Source organism: Copadichromis virginalis, linkage group LG20 (genome assembly GCF_057382275.1).
Source record: "Copadichromis virginalis isolate Kocher_CV1m ecotype Utaka linkage group LG20, C_Virginalis_male_GT1.1, whole genome shotgun sequence".
In the NCBI taxonomy this organism is placed as follows: Eukaryota; Metazoa; Chordata; class Actinopteri; order Cichliformes; family Cichlidae; genus Copadichromis; species Copadichromis virginalis.
In genome coordinates this window covers 22,547,606-22,568,742 of record NC_140637.1, presented here as the reverse complement: position 1 = coordinate 22,568,742, position 21,137 = coordinate 22,547,606, and the positions used below count along the sequence as shown (strand labels likewise).

Sequence of the window (21,137 nt, the reverse complement as noted above, 5' to 3'; positions counted from 1 at the left end):
GTTTGTGGTTTTGTGTACAATCAAGTTCTTCCTCTTTGTTTTAAAGCTGGCCAAGCTACATCAGCTCTCAGTGCAGCAAGGCCTGAGTCCTATTGCCCAGCCTGCTTCAGCTGTCATACCCGGTGTGTATTGCAGGCATTTTAATCATTGCTTTCTTAATTTCAGATTGCTAACCCGTGTTTAGACATAAGAAATAAATGCCAGCTGTTTTTATCTGCGTTGATTGTGAGCTTTTGTCAGTCAGAAGCGAGGAGAGGGGGGGCTTTGTAGCTTTCTTATATCTCCTAGTGTGAGAGAGAAACTATTAAGTGAAACGATACGTTGTGCGCAGTCAGAGAACTAGGGGAAAGAAAAGAATGAGTGCTGTGTTAAACATCAGCCCATTAAAATGGAAATTAAATGCTTTACTATATCTGGCAGTTTGCAGCTGAAAGGGTTTCTTCTCTATCTCAATGGTGTTTTTGTATGGCTCTGCTAACTAAAAGAGCCGAATGATATTTCAATTCAGTTGTATTCAGTTGATGCGTGTATTTTCTCTCTTATCAGGCATGGACTCAAACTCTCAGACGTCTCAGGAGCTGCTTATTCCCAATGATGTAAGGAAAAGCAAGTCGATCTTTGTGTTTTTGTTCTTTATGCTGTTTATATTGTCCCATTTGAGCGACAGCAAAAACAACAGGAAGCCGACGCTCAGCTCACATGTACGCAGCACCGAAGCAGGTGACTGGCTGCGACTGCAAAGACGTCTGGCGTGACTTCAAAAGAGACGAGAGACATGCTTACGACTTACTAATTATCCGCGTTATTTTAACCTCGGACTAACCCAAGGTTAAAGGGATTTTGAGCTGATATGGATCCTTTCGCATTATTGTCTGGGCTGCAGTTGCAATGTCTTAGAGGGACTCCCGTGAGTGTTCAGTAAATCCTCTCATGTTCCCTGACCTACTTAGAAGCTGTCTGCTGTCAAAACAGCCAATAAGGAAACAGACAAAGATCCTTTCCCTCTCCACTTAGCCTCCACCAGGGTTTGATGAAATGCCTCTCCAATCTGAGAGATGAAAATGCAAGACACACATTTATCTTTAAATTCACTATTAGTTTGGTCATTTTGGTCAGATGGCCTGCTCTGGGATATTTGTGTGTGTGTGTGCGTGTGTGTGTGTGTGTAGGTAGGTGGGTGGGTGGGGTGGGGTTGAAAGTTGAAATTGTAATGAGGTCATTTATAATTGAACATTTAATTATCCTGAAGCATGATTATTCACAATAATGAAATGTTGCTCTGAAAATTCAACCATAAGGCTGGAGTTTAAATTTCTTTTTAAAAAAAAGGTGCTGATGAAGTGACTGAAGCAGGAATAAAACAGTCTTTGGACCATAGAGTAATAAAAGCTACTGAGTATCTAACCACATGGCGGTGTCGAAATACTCCTCTAGGTGTGTGTTTTGGCAATAAAAAAGGGAATAAAAATAACTTTAACTCTGCTGTCTTTGTTGAAAACAAGAAAAAAGGAAGAACTGGACTGGTTACTCAAGGGTTCGCTTAACTGTATAGGATAAAGCCACATCCCTGAAACAACATTTCTAAAATGCCTGAAGGCATTTCTTCCCCCATGTAAACCCCCCGCATGGCGAGCAGCACAACGCATCAGAGGTATGAGGGAGTCCAGTGCTATACGTGACAGGGACAGCTGTAAGCTCCAACCATTGTTCCAGAAGAGAGGACTTACAGCTATGACTGAGCCTCTTCAGCCCAGGCCGGCCACACTCCGGCCTCACAATCCTGCTCTGTGCTCGCACACTGAACGCCGAAGGAGAGTTGCACGCACACACAGATGTATTCAGAAACTGCTTACACCCAGTCAGCAGTATACAGTAGTTCTGCGGTGGAAGGAAGATTTAGCCAGAAGAAAAATGGCTGCACCTTTGCCATCCCATCCCTCTTCTTGTGTCCTTTCAAACGACTGCCTCAGCAGTAAACCAACAAAATATAGGCCACTTACAAGTGAGGACGACGAGCATTGTGTAACATTACTGTTTATTAAAATAACAGCTTTTTAAAAAGCCCAAAAGTTTAATTATCCGATTTTTTTTTTTGTTCTTTTTTCCCAGTTTGTTCACACAAAGATGTGTGTGGGCAAGCTGGTGTAAAAGGCCCATGATTTTTAGTCTCAGTGGGGTAGAGATGTTATCTGTGATTTGAGCTCTGTAGGGAGCATTGTTTCTAGAGTTGCTCTCTAGGCTGGCCACTCTCTGTGTATCTCTCCCCTTCTAAATAAACTGCGGAGCCAATAATAGCCAGGCAGAGCAACCAGGTCGCTGTGTGACAGATCAGACATTGTGGAACAGGCTGCTTACTTCTCAGGAAAGGAATGTAAAATGGAGGGAGGACATTGTGTTAGTGTGTGTGTGTGTGCGCGCGTGTGTGTTGTGTACTTCTGCCTATACGTCAGCCACTGTTAAACTTCCTGCACACTCACTTACTACAAGTACTTCATCACTGTCTGGCCCACTCGCAATATATTTGGCAGCATAACCCTGTCGCCTGAGCCTTGACACCCTGCACTTGAGCTGTTGCCCCGAGCTTTGGCTCTGCTGAATATTGTCACTAATGGCCAAGGGTGCAGGTAATGAAAGCAAAACAAAAGTGATAATGTATTTTGGAATGCAATAAAACTCGTGTCATTGTCTAATCTGCTCTCAGCAGAGAGAACACTCAAGCCAATGGGACTGTATATTATATATTTGAGTTATTTTCCCATTATGTTTTCCATTAGTGCAGAGATGCATCTAGCTGGCGTGTGTTTGGGAAGTGATTTGTTTGGGAAGTCATCACCACTCTGAGGAATCAATAACCTTTTAGCCACTCAGATTAATGAGAGGCAAATGTGCCTTCTCTCGTCTCTTTTACCAGTGCGCACACAGTAGCAATTAAGGGAGACCCGCCAGAGGGGGGGAGGAGGTTTGACATGCATGACGAATGACCAATCCAGTGAAGACAAACAATGTAATTGCAATATTTGAAGTGGGCTGCATTAAGTCAGCTCAACAGCAGTGCAGTTTTCATAGTGTTCCCTCTCCTTTGCCCCCTTTGTCAGAATCACTTTGATCAGCACAACAGAGCCGACAGTGGGAAAACGCTGCGTTCAGTCAAATGATTTATTAAACCCCCCAGATTCTGTATATCTACGTAGTAATTAATTTTTCCATCAAACTGACCTGATCTGTCTCAACTCTGTCCTCCCGCAGCTGATTGGCTCGATCATTGGTCGTCAGGGCACTAAGATCAACGAGATCAGGCAGGTGTCAGGAGCTCAGATTAAAATCGGGAGCCAGCTGGACGGGACAAGCGATCGCCATGTCACTATCACAGGAACACCAGTGAGCATCAACCTGGCCCAGTACCTCATTACCTCCTGGTAAGGCCCAGTGACACACACAGCCATCTAATGAATCATTGCAAGCACAGGCCTGACAGAAAAGCACCGACTTAAAAGGGTCAAAGGCTGTGCTATAAGTGGTAATGAGGTGCTGCTGGTATGAAGAATGAGTAAGAGCAGGTCTGTGTTGTGTGCTGGATAGTAATGTCTTGTTGGAATTCAGGCATTGCTATGCTCTGACATGTTTTTTTTAAATTAGCTTTTCTTCTATATAAGACCATAAGGAAGGAAATTAATCTGCATTAAATGTAGTTATCAGTTCTTGCTTTTAACAATTCAAAAAAAAAAAAGAGGAAAAAATACAAAAACATTCCCACTTTAATTCTTGTAACTGATTCAGATCAGCTTTGCCTCATTATTTTTTGGTGTTCCTCAAACCGCATTTCTTTCTGTGTAAAACATATGCTAGCAGTGACAAAAAGGTGTCAACAATGATAAAAAAAAAAGTTTATATACAGTATGTACTCGATTGCACCTGATAACCAACTACAATACATAGAGGGAGTCAAATGACAGGTAGCCAGGAGATTTTTCTGGATACCAGTAACGGGGGCAAAAGATATTCCAGCAAAGTTGAACAAGTGTTGAAGAAAATTTGGGCCATATACTGGTGATCGTACTCACTTATGTTTGTCACGTCATAAACAAATACTATATTGAGGGTGAGATATTAAAGAATACTGCTAACAGCTACTGCAGCAATAAAGTGGATCACAGTGAAGTCGCTCAAACCTGTAAAACAACTAGTTCAAAAAGTTATGGGAGACAAATCAAATGGAACAAATGATACACTCCCTGACAAAGATTTTTTTTATCAAATGGTGGAGGCCGCCTTATAGACTTGCAATATTAACATCTTCATTCATCCATTTCCTTCCACTTCATGGTCACAGGAGCTTGGAGCCTTCCCCAGCTGACATAGGGCAAGAGGCAGGGTTTTAAGAGGGCAGTGGGTATTTCCAACACTTGGTTTTCATGCCCTCTGATTCTTCTTATTTTCACATTTGCGTTCTTTAACCTCTAACGGACGCTGACTTAAAAGGCATCACTTCCAGTAAATCTGTTATAATGTAACGTAGTTCCCTCTGGAGCCACAAAAAGCTTTTCTTTTTTCCCACACATGCATTAATGCTCTCCAAGACCTGCAAACAAACTACAATAAGTAACTTTGGTGGAGTTCCCCTTTAATGATTTTCCAGAAACTTCCCCCAGTGTTGCAGCAACAGAATAATCCTCTAATCTTCACGACTCTCTTTTCTTTTCTTTTTTTCCTATCATAGTTTAGAGACAGCCAAATCTACAGCCCAGGCAGCCAGCATGGGAAGTCCAGTTGACCTCAACATGGCCTTCACCCAGCCAGCCTCCCCAGCTGCTTCTCCTGCACCCACCCTGGCTGCCGTGAGCACCCTGACCCCAGCTCATGTTCTGGGAGCTCCGTACGGTGCCATGCCCCTCTCCGGGCTGCTGGGGGTGAAGTCCGTCCCCTTTCTGACTTTGTCCAGCCCGGCCCCAGCCGTAGCCGTCACTGCAGCACCCTCCCACACCACTCTGGCTGCCTACACAGCCAAAATCTCTTCAGCCAACTGCATCAAAAAGCCAGAGAGACAGAAGTTCGCTCCCTACTGATGAAGCCTCTGAGCTCCGTGCGCAGAGTCAGATGAAGGACAGCTGCAGTGTTCTTTCACAAACCCCTGATGTAGCCATATCCGCTGGCAGAGATGCTCTTGCCTTTTATTCTATGACACACCAACAGAGACGAGACCAATGGAGATGTGGATAAAGCTATTAAAAGTTATTTACGACTATAGATAATTTGTGAGTTACCCATGAATTGATGGACAGCTTTCATTGTCACCTCATCACTGTTATTGATCACAAAAAAACAATAAAAAAAAAAAAAGGGCTGAGGTCTCACCTGAGACACACATGTTTACCAGTGTTTACATGTGTGTCTCAAGTTAGAGATCAGCTAAGTATTTATCCTCAATAAATTTGTAAATTATACTCAGATGACAGATGCTCTACTGTATGATGCTTTTATACAATGTCTACGTTTGCCTCTTGAAGTTTTTAAGAAAATTTGTAAATGTCTGGGGGGTGTTTTGTTTTTGTTTTTTTGGTTTTTTTTTTAATAATCTGTGCTATATTACTGTACTTTACGTTGTTCAGTGTTATGTCTTTTTTGTTGGAATTTATTTTGAATGTGCAACTTGGTTAATCTTTATTTATTAGTATTGTTTCACTTATTAAAAGTCTTTGGTTCCTGTTAATGGTGGCTTTATCTATTTCCTTCACAGGCATTCAAAGAGCAATGATGCAGCTTTGCAGAAACTCATTTTCAGGAGGAAACAGTACACACACACACACACACACACACACACACACACACACACACAAAAACAAGACAACGCCACATTTAGGTTTTCTCTCAAATAACAACAAGATGGGAGGTTCTCATTTTAGCTGCAAGAACTGATGAGAGATTCGTTTCACACTATTGTGCTCATGTGCCCCAAAACAATAACTGCAGAATGAGACGGTGCAACCTCAGAGGAGAAAAGAGCTCTGCTGGCATGATGGGCAATGTGCTCACATGTAAGTGTGCATGTATAAAAGCGCACAATCGCATGGCGTTCTGTGCAGAGAAAATGCGCTCTGTAAGTCCCTTGAGACAAAGTGTAGAGAGACTGTAAGGCAGAGGGGTTTGTGTGGGGGAAAAAAGGGGCACTAACATGGCTAGGAGCTAGAAAAGATCTGAGGATTCACAGCGATGCTGTGGAAAAAAAAATCTGTATCTGCATCAGCATGCACCACAGCATCATCATCCTCAGGAGAGGCAGCTACAATCCTTTCATCCTAACTATTTCTGTTTTTTTTTTTTTCTGTCACTGCATCATGGATATGCGAGACACTATGAATGCGCAGTTCTCACTGTTACCAAACGCATTCACTTTTCAGAGGCAAACAAAAAAAGAGCCAGTGCCTCAGTTTCATAGACTTTCTGCTGAAGTCCAGCAAACAGTGAAGCTAAATTATGACACAAAGAAAACTTGATCTTTGAGGTCCTTGAATTTCTCTTCTGTCTCTATGGTAACATCACTTGTGAGTTTATATATTATTCTTTCTAGGACCTCCTAAAATCCAAGTACATGCCAAGATATAATGCTTGTAAAATCACCTTCAAATGACAAATCAGAGCACCTTTTTCAGCAGTAACTCAAAAAAACAATTTTCTGTATGATCAGTCTCTGACATGATTGTAGAGGAATTTTGGGCCACTCTTCTTTGCTTCAGTTCAATGGGGTTTGCAGGCATTCGTGTAGGCACAGCTCTCTTAAGGGCCCACCACCTGATTTCAGGCAGGTTGACTTTGACCATTACAACACTTTCTTTTCTTTTCCAGCTGTTCTGTTTGTTCTTGTACTTGAAATCTTTGTCCTCTTACATGACCCAGTATTGGGTTTTAGCTGCCTGACAGATGACCCACCATTTGACTCCAAAATACTTTAAGTACGGAGGAGTTTGTGGTCAGCGCAACAACAGCAAGGTGTCCAGCTCCTGTTCTAAGCCCAGAAGATCATCACTTCACCACCATGCTGGACAGCTTGTATGAGGTGTTTGTGTTGATGTGCAGTATTTGTTTTTCACCAAATATGGTGCTGTCCCTTGTGGTCAAACACGTCAACTTTAGCCTCTGACTGCAGTCTATTTCTAACTAACCCATTCCCTTTGACCCTTAGTATACTATAAAAACCTATCATGTGATTATGTTACAGTTTTATAGCATTTATAGTCTGAAACAGGTCAAAGTCCATATATTTAAAGGTTTGCCAATAGCTTACTGTGAAATATGCTTTCTTTACACGAACAGATAAACTCCACTGATATTCCAGCTCCATTACCACACACCAGATACGTTGCATTAGAATATCAAAGCATGAAGTTTGAGCTGGTGACAGCTGGGACCCTAGCTGTCACTTAGCTGTCACATTTTCTTTTTTCTTCTTCTTCTTTCAGTTGTGGTGGACTCGGGGGATGTGTGGCATGCCGTTATCTATGCACAGACACTCGCAAAACTGAAAATAGCACAAATATCTGGATTCTTACCACTGTAGCGCTCAGCCTCAGTAATTCAGTGACAAACAGCACCCTCCACTGTCGACTCAATATTCTGCGTGACCCTTCACGGTACAGAAAAAGGTAGCGAGGAAGAGTTAGAGCTGATAAAAGATTGTCTTTAATGTTTGGCATTGTTAATGAATTCCATACCACAGCAGTTATGGGAGTAGGAAAACCACTTTTACAACCAAACACTGTTTGATCATGCTAACACCATATGTACAGGAAAGCACATTGAAAAGTGTATAAAGTATTTATATGAGAGGACTCAAGTCAAGAACGGTGGAGACGGCCACAGTCTAATGGATTCGTCCTTTTCCAAACACTGATTATAGATATTTATCAATTACATTGATCTCTGGAGTACATGTATATACACAAAACAACAATAAACCTTTTGGGGGTTTCTGCAATAATTCTCAAAAATATTTCACAATACTGCTGTATGTACAATAACAGAATTTACATTGAAAAATTCTATTGTACCTATATTTTGAGTATCACTTCAGTCACCAGTTATCCTCAACGCCATCAAGCTCACAAGAGATACTCACGTGCCGTTACAGATCTAATGACCTCATGTTCAACTCCATACAAAGTACAGCAGCCTATTCAGTGCCTTCTGTCTCGGTACGGTTTCTGAAATATGTTCACACAACTGATGATCTCACATACAAAAATAGATGTTGTCTAGTCAGCTGACAACTTGATGTACAGTAACACAAAGCATCCACCTGCAAAAAACAACCAGGAAAACAAGTAATTGTTAAAATATTAGCTATATCCTTCCAACCCCCACGGGACGATAAAGAGCGCTGTTCCTTCTGCCCCACAGTAAAAGTAAACCTTTCTGCCAGTCCGGGCTTCAGCATTCTTGTGTAACATGTCATCAGTTTTGAAACAACAGAAGGTAATTGAGAAAGAGCCGCAGGCAGAATAAGAAATATTAGCGCTACAAACCAAACAACAATCTGAAACCAAAGCGGGACAAAACCATACAAAAACATCACTAGGTAGATATCTTCTTTTTTTCTATTTTTTTTTCCTTCAGGGAGTTTACAGTGAAGAAAGTGAAAAGGAGAATGGCTGTTACTACATGAGCTCCCCACAGTCCGGATGAGAGGTCAAACTGCATTTGAGTGCACTTAAGGCAGGTAGGCGATTCCAATGCTGTCTGTGTGGGCTCCTCGACCGGTCACTGAGCAGTTGGGGCGGATGGGTGGGGGGCGTGTGGGCTCGACAGTGTCGTCAGGCGCAACAAAAATTGCCACTGCAGCTGTCCAGGTTCAGCCCTCACTGCTCAACATGGTCTGACAACCATACACAGAGAAGGAAAATGACGGCGAGAGAGTGGTGTTGGTGTTAGTTTGGAGTCCAGCAGGTGTGAAGTGGACAGTTCTTCATTCTCCGTGAACATGAAAGCTGACAGGTGTGGGGCCTGTCTGTCAACTGTCCTCAGTTTGCCTTCAGACTCCCAAACACCTTCATTCCTCTCGAGATATCTTTGTCACACAGAAGAGACAAATAGAGACGTCTTCAACAAAGACTCAACTTAAAGCACTTAAACATTAGCCAGGATTGCAGCTGGTGCAATACAAGTAGGAACATCTCATCTGAATACATTCACGTGGGTTTCCATACGCATGGTACGGATGGGAAATCATCAGTGACTTAAGTTCGTGTCCCTTGAGATGCTGGTCCAAGAGGAGAGCTGCAAGTACACCAGCGATTTGCGACAGCCCAGCAGCAACACGTATTACAGTGCGCATTTGATATGATTCACTATTAAGGAGCACTTAACAGTGTTTTGAAAAAACATAATGGACGTAAGCCTTTGAAAACACTATAATGTAGCAAATTTATCAAAATAAGAATTCATATATATGAAGCATTTAAAGCAGAGAAGTCACCTCGCTGTGACTAATAACCTTCTGTAGTTTCCTCGTGTTATGAAATGACATGAAAAGCAAAATTAAGGGAGTTCACAGCTTATACTGCACCTGGGATCATGTTGGTTATGATCGTGGTCGTCATGTTTCACAAAACCGTTTTCATATTATTCTCAAGTGGAAAAAAAAACATGCTCACAGACGAGTTGTACAATTGTGTACAATCAATATCAATTTTTGAACAGAAGTTAATTGATCCCATTGTTCAAGAGATATTTTTCTTTTAATTCTAAGAGGCCACACGAAGCAGCGGCAGCGGTTGTGCCTCAAACCGTAGCTTCAACCGTCTTCGCTCCTTCGTTCCTTTCCTTCATGTGCACTGAAGTTAAACCGCAGAACATGACAATCGAGCATGCTCCATTGCGTCACATTAGACTTGTTCTACTACCGCTTCCTTTTACTCAGTGCAAATGAAGGGAAGAAGAAAAGGAGAAGAAAGCTCTAACGTAAACTGAGCTGGAGTTTCAGATCACTGTGTCTCCTCGTGCTCCTCGCTGATGCACTGCTCCCAGGCATGTTTGCCCTGGTCCTCTCTGTGGCCATGAGGGGAATGGAAGATCCTGCGGGGGAGCGGGATGGGTTGAGGTGGCAGGTCCTCCTCAGGAATGCAGCCCTCTCTCAAGTAGGGTTTGGGGGGAACAGCTGGAGGCTGAGGTCTGCGGTAAGGGATGTGATGAGGGCCATGAGTAGGGGCGTGGTGGTGAGTTGGTGGCCCATGTGAGTGGCTGTCCAGCCCTGGGTGGGCATGAGCGTGAGGGTGCGGGTGGTTGTGCGGGTGTGACGCAGGGCTGCGGTAGTGGAAAGGGCGAACCGGGTCCATGGAGTCGATTTCTCCTCCGCCGTAGTGGATGTGCATGTAGGGAGACGCCATGTACTCGTCAGGTGGGGACCACAGGTGACTTGGAAGAGGCTCCAAGGCATCGTTCCTGATGGGTCCAGGATCAGGATACTGACCCCCAAAGTTACTCTCACTCAGGGAGGAGACACCGCTGCTGGCGCTGCCTGATAGAGTGGAGTTACTGCCTCCCAAAGCAGACTGAGGACTGGTAGGAGAGCCAGGGATTGGGTGGAGAGGAGACTAGAGAAAGAGAAAGAGAAAGAGAGAGGATGTCATGGGTGTCTTTTTTTAAAGTAATGTTGTTTACATTTAACGTTTACATTTCGGCTTGATATCTCTTTTAACTTTTTCCCTCTTGGGTGCTTTTTAGAGCTGTTGTCAAATTTCATCTTAATGGGGAAAAGAGTAAAGATGATATCTAAAAGTGGATCGAGGATAGGAGAAACCTCAAATAATCAAAAGATCAAAATAAACAAAGTAAACATTTGCCAGTGTTGAAAGTCATGCGTCCTGAACAAAGCAGGTGTGGTAGCAGGGTGTGGTCTTTGGCTCAGATGCAGGGGAGGGGTGGAGTAGAAGGTTTAGAAGACCGTGCCAAGAGAGGCTGGCTGGAAACTGTCAGTCCTTATCTAATCATGTCTCTTCTACTTATGCAGTAGCGCACTGAGACTGAGGTGACTGCACAGAACTTGGTTTGGCAGCCAGAAATCTACAGCGGCTGGCGCCCTGAAAAAGCTCCGGCTCTGTCTGAAAAGACGGTGATAAAAGTGTGTAAATAATAAAGAAACCAAGCACACTAGTCACCATATCTGACAGTGTGTGCGTTAATGTCCCTAATGTGGCAGGGTTTTTGCTACAACAGGCAAATACAAAATTATAAATTCAAAGTGGATGATGTTTTTCTTAAGCTTGTACCTTTCGGAGGGAACGGACAGGCAGGGCAGGAGGAGGGTCGCTGTTCTGTTGGTGAAATGCATCACAGTGCATCAGGAAATGTCCTGTGAAGAGAAGTTCAAGTCAGGAAAAGGAATAAAAAAATAAAAGCCCACAAAGTCCAGATCATTATAGACAATGAGGAGTAGTACCCTAACCAAACAGATTCCCTGAAATCCTCGATAAGCATAACTGTGAAGTAAAATGAAATAGTACCTGGTGGGAAGGACCTGGGTGGGACAGGGGGCATTATTACCCCTCCGGTAGAAGCTGGCATGTAGGTCATCTGCTCCCTGTTCTCCCCATCCAGACTCCAGCTACTGGGAGTGTTGGGAAAGACTGAAAGGGAATACAAAAACTTTTTTTTAAGACAGCACAAACATCTTATGCACCAAAATAGCTAGTTTGCTGCTCATATATGTTACCTTTCTCTGGTAGCGTCATATGAACATCAGTACAAGGCTTACAGGGGCTAACTTGCTGAAGTAAGGCACGCTGCATGTGGTTGTTCTGGAAAAAATAAAATGAAGCAAAAGAACAAAATGAATCAGAAACACAGAAACAGAACACATTTTTGTTTGTATATTCATTCAGCATTACGGGACTGCAGATTTCCCCCACCTGCCCATTCTCTGCCATGTTGTAGTACATGGAGTTGTTGGCTCTCTCGCGATGAGACGGCAACAGAATCATCACTTCTCGGTTGTGTTTGGCCTTATCGGGTAAGGATGGAGAGCCTGGACAAAAGAAAAGACGCGCAAGTAAACGATTTCTATTTGCAAATAAGTAAGAGACAAAGATGTTTGTTGTCATAAAAGTGCAGAATTTTGCAGCCTTGTTACTTTCTAGTGTTGCTTATTTATGTGAGCATCTTATTACAGGATGGTTAGTATGGGTAATATACAGTAGTAACTATCAGATGTGACTTTCTGCTTTGTTCCTCACCTCTGGCACTTGAGGGGGCAGAGTTAATAATCTGGGAAGAGTTGGAGCGGATTGAGCTCAGGCTGGAGGACGAAGGGCTTGGCTGCAAAACAAAACTTTTATTTGTCTTTTGTGCTTTTGTACTCTGTAGAATAAACCAATGATTAATGCTGTGAAAAGAAAAGTTCATCAAAACAATAACAATTAAGTGAAAGAGTTAGATTATAGTTTACATCCTCAAAAGATCGGATCTCATGTGAGTTGCACTCTGTAAAGAACGCAAATTATTACAAGCTGAAGCACATTCCCACCAGTATTTGTTCGTTTTTACGTCATCCAACTCCTACCTGCATGTGTAATGCCTCCTCAGGGTGCTCCCCCATCAGGCCGTCGGTCATGATGACGAGGTTTCCTGCCTCACTCGACGTGTGAGAGGACAGGGAGGAGGACGAGTGTCGGATCGAGCCCTGCAGGTTTAGAGGACTGCAGGACAGACATAACGGTTGAGATCACTGAAACATTTATCTCTGTGTTTGTTTAATCATTTTGCATTTTTATGCCTCTTTTACAGCCTGTACAGATTTATTTCAGAGGGCATTTGGTGTTAATTTCAAGAGTTTGGCTCATACTGCATTGTAGATTCACATCACGGTCATAACATAGCGCATAAATTCATACAGCTGCCCTGGGTATTGTTTTGAAGGTTTGGAAATTATGAGGCTAAAACACCAAATGAATCTCTAAGCTAGCTTAGAAGAGCACCACGACTGACCTGTGTCTGTGCATGAGCCGCACGCTCTCAGGGCTCATGTGGCTGTGGGAGGAGAGGATGCCTCTGGGAGAATTAACCCCTGGGCACCCCGCAGGTCCAAATCGATCCACGCCAGGCAGACCCTGCTGGGACCCAACCATATACTGCTCTGAATATTTACACTGCTCACGCATACACTTACTTATAAACTTAATGCACTGAAACACACTTGGCGTATAGTTTGAGTCACGTGTCACTCTACTCACGTGGTGTAAGCCTGTTCTCATCATGTGGAACTGGTCCACAAGCTTTTTGTGCAGAGGACGCATCTCTGGATGCACCAGTTTCTCGTGAACAGCCAGCCCTACTCCGAGAATGTGCACCTGATGATGAAATCAGAGGAATCAATAGTGACCTGAAGGTTTCATAACCATATGTTATGGTTAACATACAGTTAACGTATATTTTGAACTTTTTAAACCCAGCCTGACTTGTTCCTGCATTAGATCCTTCAGATGTGAGATCCTCTCTGTATCCTCTGGGTGACTGCTGATGTAGTCTTTATCAAAGAACGCCTGTGGTAGAGGGTGAGGCAAAAAATAAAGATCTCTCTCACAACGCCAATTCATCATTCATCATTTCTGCCATCCTCTCTCCCCTCTCCCTCAGCCCTACAGCAGTACCTCCTGATATCTGGCAATGCCTCCATTCACAGCAGCATCTATGACCCCATTGAGGCACATGCTGAGCGGGTTGATGTTCCCATGATGCTGCCTGTGCTGGTACTGGCTAATCAAAGTCCGCAGCTCCTGGGTCTTATTCTCCACCACGTAAATAGCGTTCTCCAGAGGGCTGACCTCCACCTTGAAATAAATACAGATATTTACTCTGAGCTTTGATGAAAGAGGAGATGGCCTTTAAATGTTAACAGAAAACTGGCCTTTAGGTAATGTGTACGATACAAGGTGAGTGAGAGAACGTTTGAGCTCCTTACCACTTCTCTCCTTTCGACCTCTGCCCAACGGGAGATACCAGGGAGAGGACGCAAGAGGATCAAGGTTGTTCTCTCAATCCACAGACTCTGTTAAACATGTGGACAAAGAAGCCATCTCATATTAGCCACATCTGCTAGACTAATATAAAAGAAAACCGAGTGGAGACCCGACAGTGTATAAGAGATACTGGGCTGGCAAACTATTCAGCACCGTGTTGTAGAGTACGATATAGGTCAGACTAGTGAGAATTCCTGTGTGGTGTGGTTCTGAATTTGGGTTACTGTGTCAGGACAAACAGCATCATACCTACAAGTCTCTTAAGCCCTGAAGGTTGTAGGGATTTGAGCATTGTTAGCATCGAGATAGAAATGGCAGGTAAAATAACAACAATAAAAACAACAGCAGCAAAAGTTAAACAACTGTATTAATTTACTGACTGTTAAAGTTATAATTTAAGGGAAATTGATTTCTTCTTTTCTTTTTATCTTACCTTATGTACATGTAGTATCCAGTATTACAGTACTCACAGTCAGAGTATTCTGGTTGTGTTATGCACATGTAAACATCTTATTTTGAGAAAACAGAATTTTGCAGTATAGAAAATACCTTCTTTAAATTCCTTTTTTGGTACAGATAGCCTCTTATAATCTGATACTGTTATGATCCTGTTTGGTGATAATAAGATCCCGAATGTTGTGTTTCAAACTTAGTTGAAATAAATCTGAAAGATTAAGTGAAATAAGATTAAGTGGTTAGGACTTTAAATATATCATGAAATTATTAACTTGATACAATGAATGCTTTTCACCACCTGTCAAGATGACTTTCTTCTTTTATTATTGTTGTATTAAGCCAATACATAGGCTGAACGGCCACTTTGTTAGGCACACATGCTAAAGTGTTCATTTAAGCAAAATGAGCTACTGAAGTTTAAACCGAGCATCAGGATGGGGGAGAAAGATGATTTAAGTGACTTTGTAATAGTCTTTGGTGCCAAATGGGTTGGCCTGACTATTTCAGAAACTGCCGATCTAAATATCAGACCATTATTCATCACTGACTTTTTTTTACCACGGCCTCTGTGCGCTGTTACATTTCGCTTCATCGTTTGATGGTGACATTTCCAGCAGATACATTCAAACAGATTTTGAGGTTATTAAGAATTTATTTCCCAAATGTATGAAGAGAATTATATCCAAAGGAGCTGCTGGGTTTCAGCACATTTTAAACCGTTACTGTGTCACATGCTGCACTGAGTGATCTGAAAATGTTAAGAAGGAACCAAATTCATACATAAGATAGGCAGGCAGTTTCATCGTTGTATCATTTGCTGTATATCATTCAGGAAAGGCTATCATGTCAAGGTGGGTCAAAATCTCTGAGGTATGTTATTGAATTTATGCCACAAAGAATTAAAGCAGCTCTGAAGGCCTGGTACTAACGAGATGTACTTAATAAAGTGGCTGATGAGTGTATATTTATTTGTATCTATATATGTTATGTGCCTATAATTATTTCATGCTAGTGCAGTTTTGCTTTTCCTCTTCACGCATTATTCAATTTTGCAGTGATTACGACTGATGTGGTCACATTTTATTCAGTGACTGTTGCTACACAAGCGAGTCATATTTGAATGAAAACCTGATATTACAAACTCAATTTACTCCACACAGAAGAACTATTAAACCAGAATGTGTCTCAAATAATAATGCGGCAAATGTGACAATATTGACTTTAGCTGACCAGATTTAATACTAAAAATCTTATTAACACTTGGTTTAACTTTGTTGCAATTTTTTCTCATAGCTCATAATAAAGTAAATCTGATTATATTTATCTTCAATTACGTAGCAGAGAAATTTAAAGGCATTAAAGGGCTTTAAAGGCGTTATTGTCTAAGAGCTGTAGGCACTCCCCTGTGGCCACCTTAAGTGTTGCACTTGCTTACGTCACCTATACCTGCTTATGTCTCTTAAATGAAAAAATGTCTGCATAATTACACTGCAATTTCCACAGAGTTGGATCCGTTTCATTGTTTTATAATAGCGTTTTATAATAGCGTTACAGCCATATTCAGTATTTTCATGTAAAAAAAACTAAACAGTGAGTCAGAAATGGGCTGAGCTGGCACTGCGGGCTCAACGTACCCTGAACTCATTCTCGCGGTCCTTGGGCCCCTTGTGGAAAGGTCTGTCATAGTGGAAGCGGCTGACATTGTTTATGCGGTAGAAACTCTTGATCCTCTCAGGCACACGTTCCAGCTGAGGCACATCAGAAATGTCTGACACTGGAGTCACCGCATAGATCTGCAAGTCTAGAAGCCAAGTGTCAAGGAAGTGACAGACAAAGTCCGACATACATGCATATTCACTGAGGAGGAAGAGCAGAGGGGATGTTCAAAAGAAATACTTAGACAGAGCTTTAGTTTTTCCTGTGTGACCCTGGAAATCAACTTCAGTGTTTAGTTCAGTATTTAATCTGTAATAATCTCTAATAACAACACTCAAATGCTTAGCAGAGTAATCAAAAGCCAATAAAATGCACAACACGTGGAGCAATCGCTCTGCTTTTCAAGTCATTAAATCTACCAGGCAAAAATGCAAAATAAATCTGGTTACTGCTTTTCGAATGACTCAATGCAATATGAACATCTGCGGACTGATGTTGTAATGGTCTCTCACTCTAAAGAAAAAATAATGAAGTCGTTTTAGCCATAGTGAAACTGCCAGGATACACTGAGCGTCACTTTGCAGGATGGTGTCGTCTGGAATGTTTGGATGCTGCATGGCGATGGCTTGCGGAAATTCCCCCAGCATCCTTTGCTGAAAGTCCTCCAGCCGTTCATAGTCATACCCACGACAGACAAACTCCTTGTTCTGGAGAAAGAGAAAAGACATAAGACCGAAATGTTGCTGAGAATCTGCTGCAAATGATTCTCAGAGTTTAAGTGAGGCATTCCTCTGGACATTGCTTAATTCTTTCAAGTACTGTCTGATTTACTATTAAATTTAGGTGGTATTGCACAAATAAATTACATTTCAAGAAAGGGCGTATGGTTGGATTTCCAGTGCACTCGTCAGACTATAAATATATAATCTGAAGTTTGTAGAGTCAAACTGAATGGATAGATGCTTCATTTTATACATCAGTGACAAGTGGACTGAGAACGTCTTAATTTAAAGATTAAGAGGCTGAATACTTGTGTCCGTATAGTTTATGTGCAGCAGTAGATAGGTGACTAACTGAAAAGCATACAGTGGTTTTTCAGTTAGTGGACTATCTACTAACTAAAACCAAGCGCAGACCTAACTCTTTATAGCTACTGAACATTGAAGTAAGCAAATTACAAAATTAACCACATTCACAAAAAAACAAACAAAACAAAACAAAAAGATTATAGCTACTTTAACTAAGGGTAATAGGCAAGGCAATGAGTGCAAATAAATCTGTTGTCAGAGGACCGCACTGGGCAGACTTACTTAGATTAGAAGAAATTAATGCATCACCCTAAAATCTGTCAGATGGCCATGACATATTTGGTAGTAATGGTTGGTAAACAATCTTACTTTTTAACTTCTCAGCTTGCACAGCCTACTGCAGTTAAAGCAATGGTGGAAGTGCACATCTGAACACATGGGCAGGATTATATCTGTGTCAGACTGGATTTGGAAAGTCCTACCCTGAGGAAGAAAGGAAACTTCCTGCCATAGAAGCCCATTCGAAAGAACTCCGGTTCAATCCTCTGCTGTTCAATGATGTTGTCATAGTATGCTGCCTCCATTTTCTGTCACCGAATGAAAAAAATGCAAAAGAGTCAAGATGAATAATCGAGCAATCACACACATTACTGAGCTGACTCCATTTTCTTGGGAGTGTGGGCGTGCACAGGTAATTAGGACATTGTGTTTGCCGCTGTGCACGCGTCACACCAAATAACAGAGCATGATGATAACGGAGGAAGCTGTCAACACTACCACCTTCTTCATCACAAAGGATGCTTGTTTGTTAATAAAAGCAGAAATGAGGAACATGCGGGACTTACCCGTATCCAGCTGAGGCTCTGATAATCATATAGAGTCTCATACTGGAAAGCTAGCTCCCGGCAAAGAGAGATTCCATATTCCCAGCACTGCAAAGTCATAAAATGAAGCTGAATGAGAATAAATCTTGATTTATCCTTAATAATCAAGAGAAATGTCATAACATTAAAAGTGTGTTTTGGGAAGGTTGTAGGTTATTAAGATTTTAAATGGAACAATTTCAGCATCTAAATTGTCAGATTAGTGCAAAGAGACCATTATGATTTCAGGTTTTCTTTTTCCTTTAATAATATTATTTTTTCCTTTTCTCCATATAAGAGAGTTAATTGGTATGTGTGATAGAACGTGTTGCTGAGTCTGCTATCTACTGGCAGTTTTACCTTACATTCATCATTTTTCATTACCAGCAGCAGGAGCAGCTTTACTGAGATCTACACTGAAAAAAATTATCTGGTGGATTAAAAGAAATATGAAAAAAAAAGTATGAGTATTAGTTTTATGCAGTAAAGTTAGGATTAGTCAACTCTTATTTTCTATGTTATTATTGCAAAACTGTATTCGGTTAATTTAACTTTTTTATGTTTTTCATTCATGTGAAGACTTTTGAGTCATCTCATGTTAGACAATTCAAATTGCAATGATGTAAAAGCTGAAACTCTTACCGGGAGAACTGAACTGCAGCAAACTGCATATAATTTTAAACCACTTCGCCAAACTCTATTAAATCTGCTTTTTTCCTCATCTATCATTTTTTTTATTTCTTCATTTAACCTGTCATATTATTCCCACTGTTTCTTCAATTTCCTAATCCTTGTTTTATTTGTGTTTTTTAAGCTATTTATTTAATTATAATCTATTTGCTTTGCAAAGCCCTTTCTATTATTGTGTTATTGTAATTATGCTATGAATGTTTAATAGATACAATTTGTTGCTGCTAAATAAACTAGCATTATTAGTCACATTTCTTTTCAGAGCGGTGTATGAAAGTGAAGGTGGTTAGCATAGTTTATTTTAAATGTGTTACAAAATACATTTAAAATGTGTTAAAATTGTGCTTAAACGAGAGGAAAAGACGAGCATAGTATTAAAGATCTAAAAACGTAACCTCGCTTAGCTGTTTTCTCTCTGATTCATACACAGTAGAAACATTTTTCTAAGTCTCATCATTTATTTCACAAGCTTTCCTTTAAACAGATACAGATTTCTGTTCGCCGTGTATGAACTGTAACAAATGCAGCAGCAGGTAAAGAACAGCTTCCCTTTTTAAACGAGAGCAGCAATAACACTGATTTAATGAAGGAGGCCACTTTTATTTCTTTCTCAGCTGCTCCCAGAGTCCAGAGGGCATTGTCCTCTCCAAAGCAGCAACACCAGTCAACTAATTCAATTTGGTGGATGAATACCAGCCAGGGAGGAATGATTCTGGGAAGCAAATCACATTTGAACAGAAATCTGACCCTCGCTGCTGCGTGCAAAGGCAGCATGTTTGTATTTGTATTATGATAGTCTGTGTTTACTTTAGCACAGAGAACTCTTAACTTAATTTAACTGGTTTTAGTTGCAATGATTTTCCACATATGATGATTGGGTTGCACAGTAAACAGTAAAAAGATGTAACAACTGAAGATTGCATAGAATAGTAGAACAGTAGCTCCACTACCCACCTAACACAGCATTAATGCTCTACAGAAATATTCATAAAGAGCCTATACTGGTAATAATAACACAATTACAGTTTAAAATGCTAATAAGTAATGAAATTACATTTTAAAGCTTTTATACAGCATGGTTTTACACTGCAGGGTTGGGTGAAGGGTTAGTGCTTCTTTCGCCCCTCTGAATTCTAGTTTAACAGAAGCATGCAGGACTAACTTATGAAAAATAAGAGGAGATATGCAATTACTGGGGCTGGCAAAAGATGTAAAACACACTAAAAACTTGGGAAAAACATTGAATAGAAGCACTACAAGACTCTGACTCACTCCCAGATTTAATGAGGGAGAAATCTGATTATACTTGGGAGCAGCTGCACTGCAGATGAGAACAGCCCTTTGAACAAAAAGCAAAAAAAAAAAGCTATAAAATTGAATGTCGCTTTCATTTATCTAAGTTGATTTAGCTTCAAATGTGACTTGTCCAGCACGACCTAGTAATATCAATCCATCACTATAAAGTTAACTCAGCCTTTACTTCATTTCCTCATTTGACTCGCTGCTGGAGGCTCCGCTGCAGTGCAGTCAGAGGTTAGCACAGGTCAGAAATTACAGGCCTTTAACATTTGCATGAAACACTGGATTTAAGTCAGCGGAAACAGGAGCAGGAGACAAAGGAAAGGTATAAAAAATATTCACTTGCCTTGCCCTTGTTGAAGTAGTGGAGGATTTTACGACTCAGGTTCTCTTTACGTTGCCATTCGCTCTGACAGGGATAGTGAAGAAAATCCCTTAGGGGCCGGTCCTCCCACTGTAACAGCTCCCAGTACAGCAGGAGGGTGAAGGCTGCCTCTGTTGTCAAGAGGGTATGAAAAAAAATTGAGATTACCTTCTATAAAAGTAAAAACCCAAAGGCTTTAGGCACAGTTACATTTTTTTGTCCAGTTTTTGTGAACAGATGATGTATGACATAAAACAGTCGGATGAACCTAAGCTCCCCTGATAATCATGGTTTTGTTTAAAAGCAGTCAGACTACAGGGAGCATCTGCACAGTTAACACCATATCAGACCTATAATATAGTTTTGACTGAAGCTGACTAATCATGGGCATGGATGTCATGGCAACTTTGGGATTTAATGGTTTCTTTGAATCATTCTTTTTTCCAGGGTTTACTAATTGCGCAGCATACAACATGTTTAATGAGTTTAAAAAAAAAAAAACAAGAATTGTGTGCACAAGTTTGAATTCATTTTGTTTTTTGTTTTTTTGTTTTTTGTTTTTTTTTTCTAAATGACATCAGAACAGCAGTATGCGACATTACGTGATGGCAGAGCTTCAGTTCATCCTTTGTCATTTTTTTTTTTTTTTTTTTTTTCAAAAAAGTTTGAATTCATTTTGGATTTTCTCTAATTCAAGCAAGACCAAAAGTATATTCATAGGCTGAAATACACCTCTGCTAATATTTGGTAAATGTAATTCTAGTTGGACCCTTCTTCT

At 41.1% G+C, this 21,137-nt stretch overlaps 2 protein-coding genes across 6 annotated transcripts in view; one reads left to right on the top strand and one right to left on the bottom strand.

The window, feature by feature from the left end:
* Positions 1 to 5,707, top strand: part of LOC146684820 (poly(rC)-binding protein 4-like) — a 36,493-nt gene extending 30,786 nt beyond the window's left edge. For all 3 annotated transcript variants that reach the window (XM_085443097.1, XM_085443099.1, XM_085443096.1), the window contains 4 exons: positions 47 to 122; positions 547 to 596; positions 3,247 to 3,416; positions 4,718 to 5,707. In XM_085443097.1, the coding sequence (XP_085299223.1) occupies positions 47 to 122; positions 547 to 596; positions 3,247 to 3,416; positions 4,718 to 5,063 (642 nt within the window). In that variant the 3' untranslated portion in view covers positions 5,064 to 5,707. The remainder of the gene's footprint in view (positions 1 to 46; positions 123 to 546; positions 597 to 3,246; positions 3,417 to 4,717) is intronic.
* Positions 5,708 to 7,651: 1,944 nt separating this feature from the next.
* The window catches only part of LOC146684818 (dedicator of cytokinesis protein 3-like), a 57,302-nt gene continuing 43,816 nt past the window's right edge, over positions 7,652 to 21,137 (bottom strand). The window contains exons 38-54 of one of the 3 annotated variants that reach the window (XM_085444793.1): positions 20,342 to 20,490; positions 17,989 to 18,075; positions 17,626 to 17,730; positions 16,681 to 16,822; positions 16,094 to 16,260; positions 13,946 to 14,032; positions 13,635 to 13,814; positions 13,443 to 13,526; positions 13,218 to 13,334; positions 12,973 to 13,115; positions 12,548 to 12,683; positions 12,222 to 12,303; positions 11,898 to 12,013; positions 11,702 to 11,786; positions 11,493 to 11,615; positions 11,259 to 11,341; positions 7,652 to 10,583 (exon numbers count right to left, since the gene is read on the bottom strand). In XM_085444793.1, the coding sequence (XP_085300919.1) occupies positions 9,975 to 10,583; positions 11,259 to 11,341; positions 11,493 to 11,615; positions 11,702 to 11,786; positions 11,898 to 12,013; positions 12,222 to 12,303; positions 12,548 to 12,683; positions 12,973 to 13,115; positions 13,218 to 13,334; positions 13,443 to 13,526; positions 13,635 to 13,814; positions 13,946 to 14,032; positions 16,094 to 16,260; positions 16,681 to 16,822; positions 17,626 to 17,730; positions 17,989 to 18,075; positions 20,342 to 20,490 (2,495 nt within the window). In that variant the 3' untranslated portion in view covers positions 7,652 to 9,974. The remainder of the gene's footprint in view (positions 10,584 to 11,258; positions 11,342 to 11,492; positions 11,616 to 11,701; positions 11,787 to 11,897; positions 12,014 to 12,221; positions 12,304 to 12,547; positions 12,684 to 12,972; positions 13,116 to 13,217; positions 13,335 to 13,442; positions 13,527 to 13,634; positions 13,815 to 13,945; positions 14,033 to 16,093; positions 16,261 to 16,680; positions 16,823 to 17,625; positions 17,731 to 17,988; positions 18,076 to 20,341; positions 20,491 to 21,137) is intronic. The other 2 variants (XM_085444794.1, XM_085444795.1) reach the window with 2 other exon arrangements.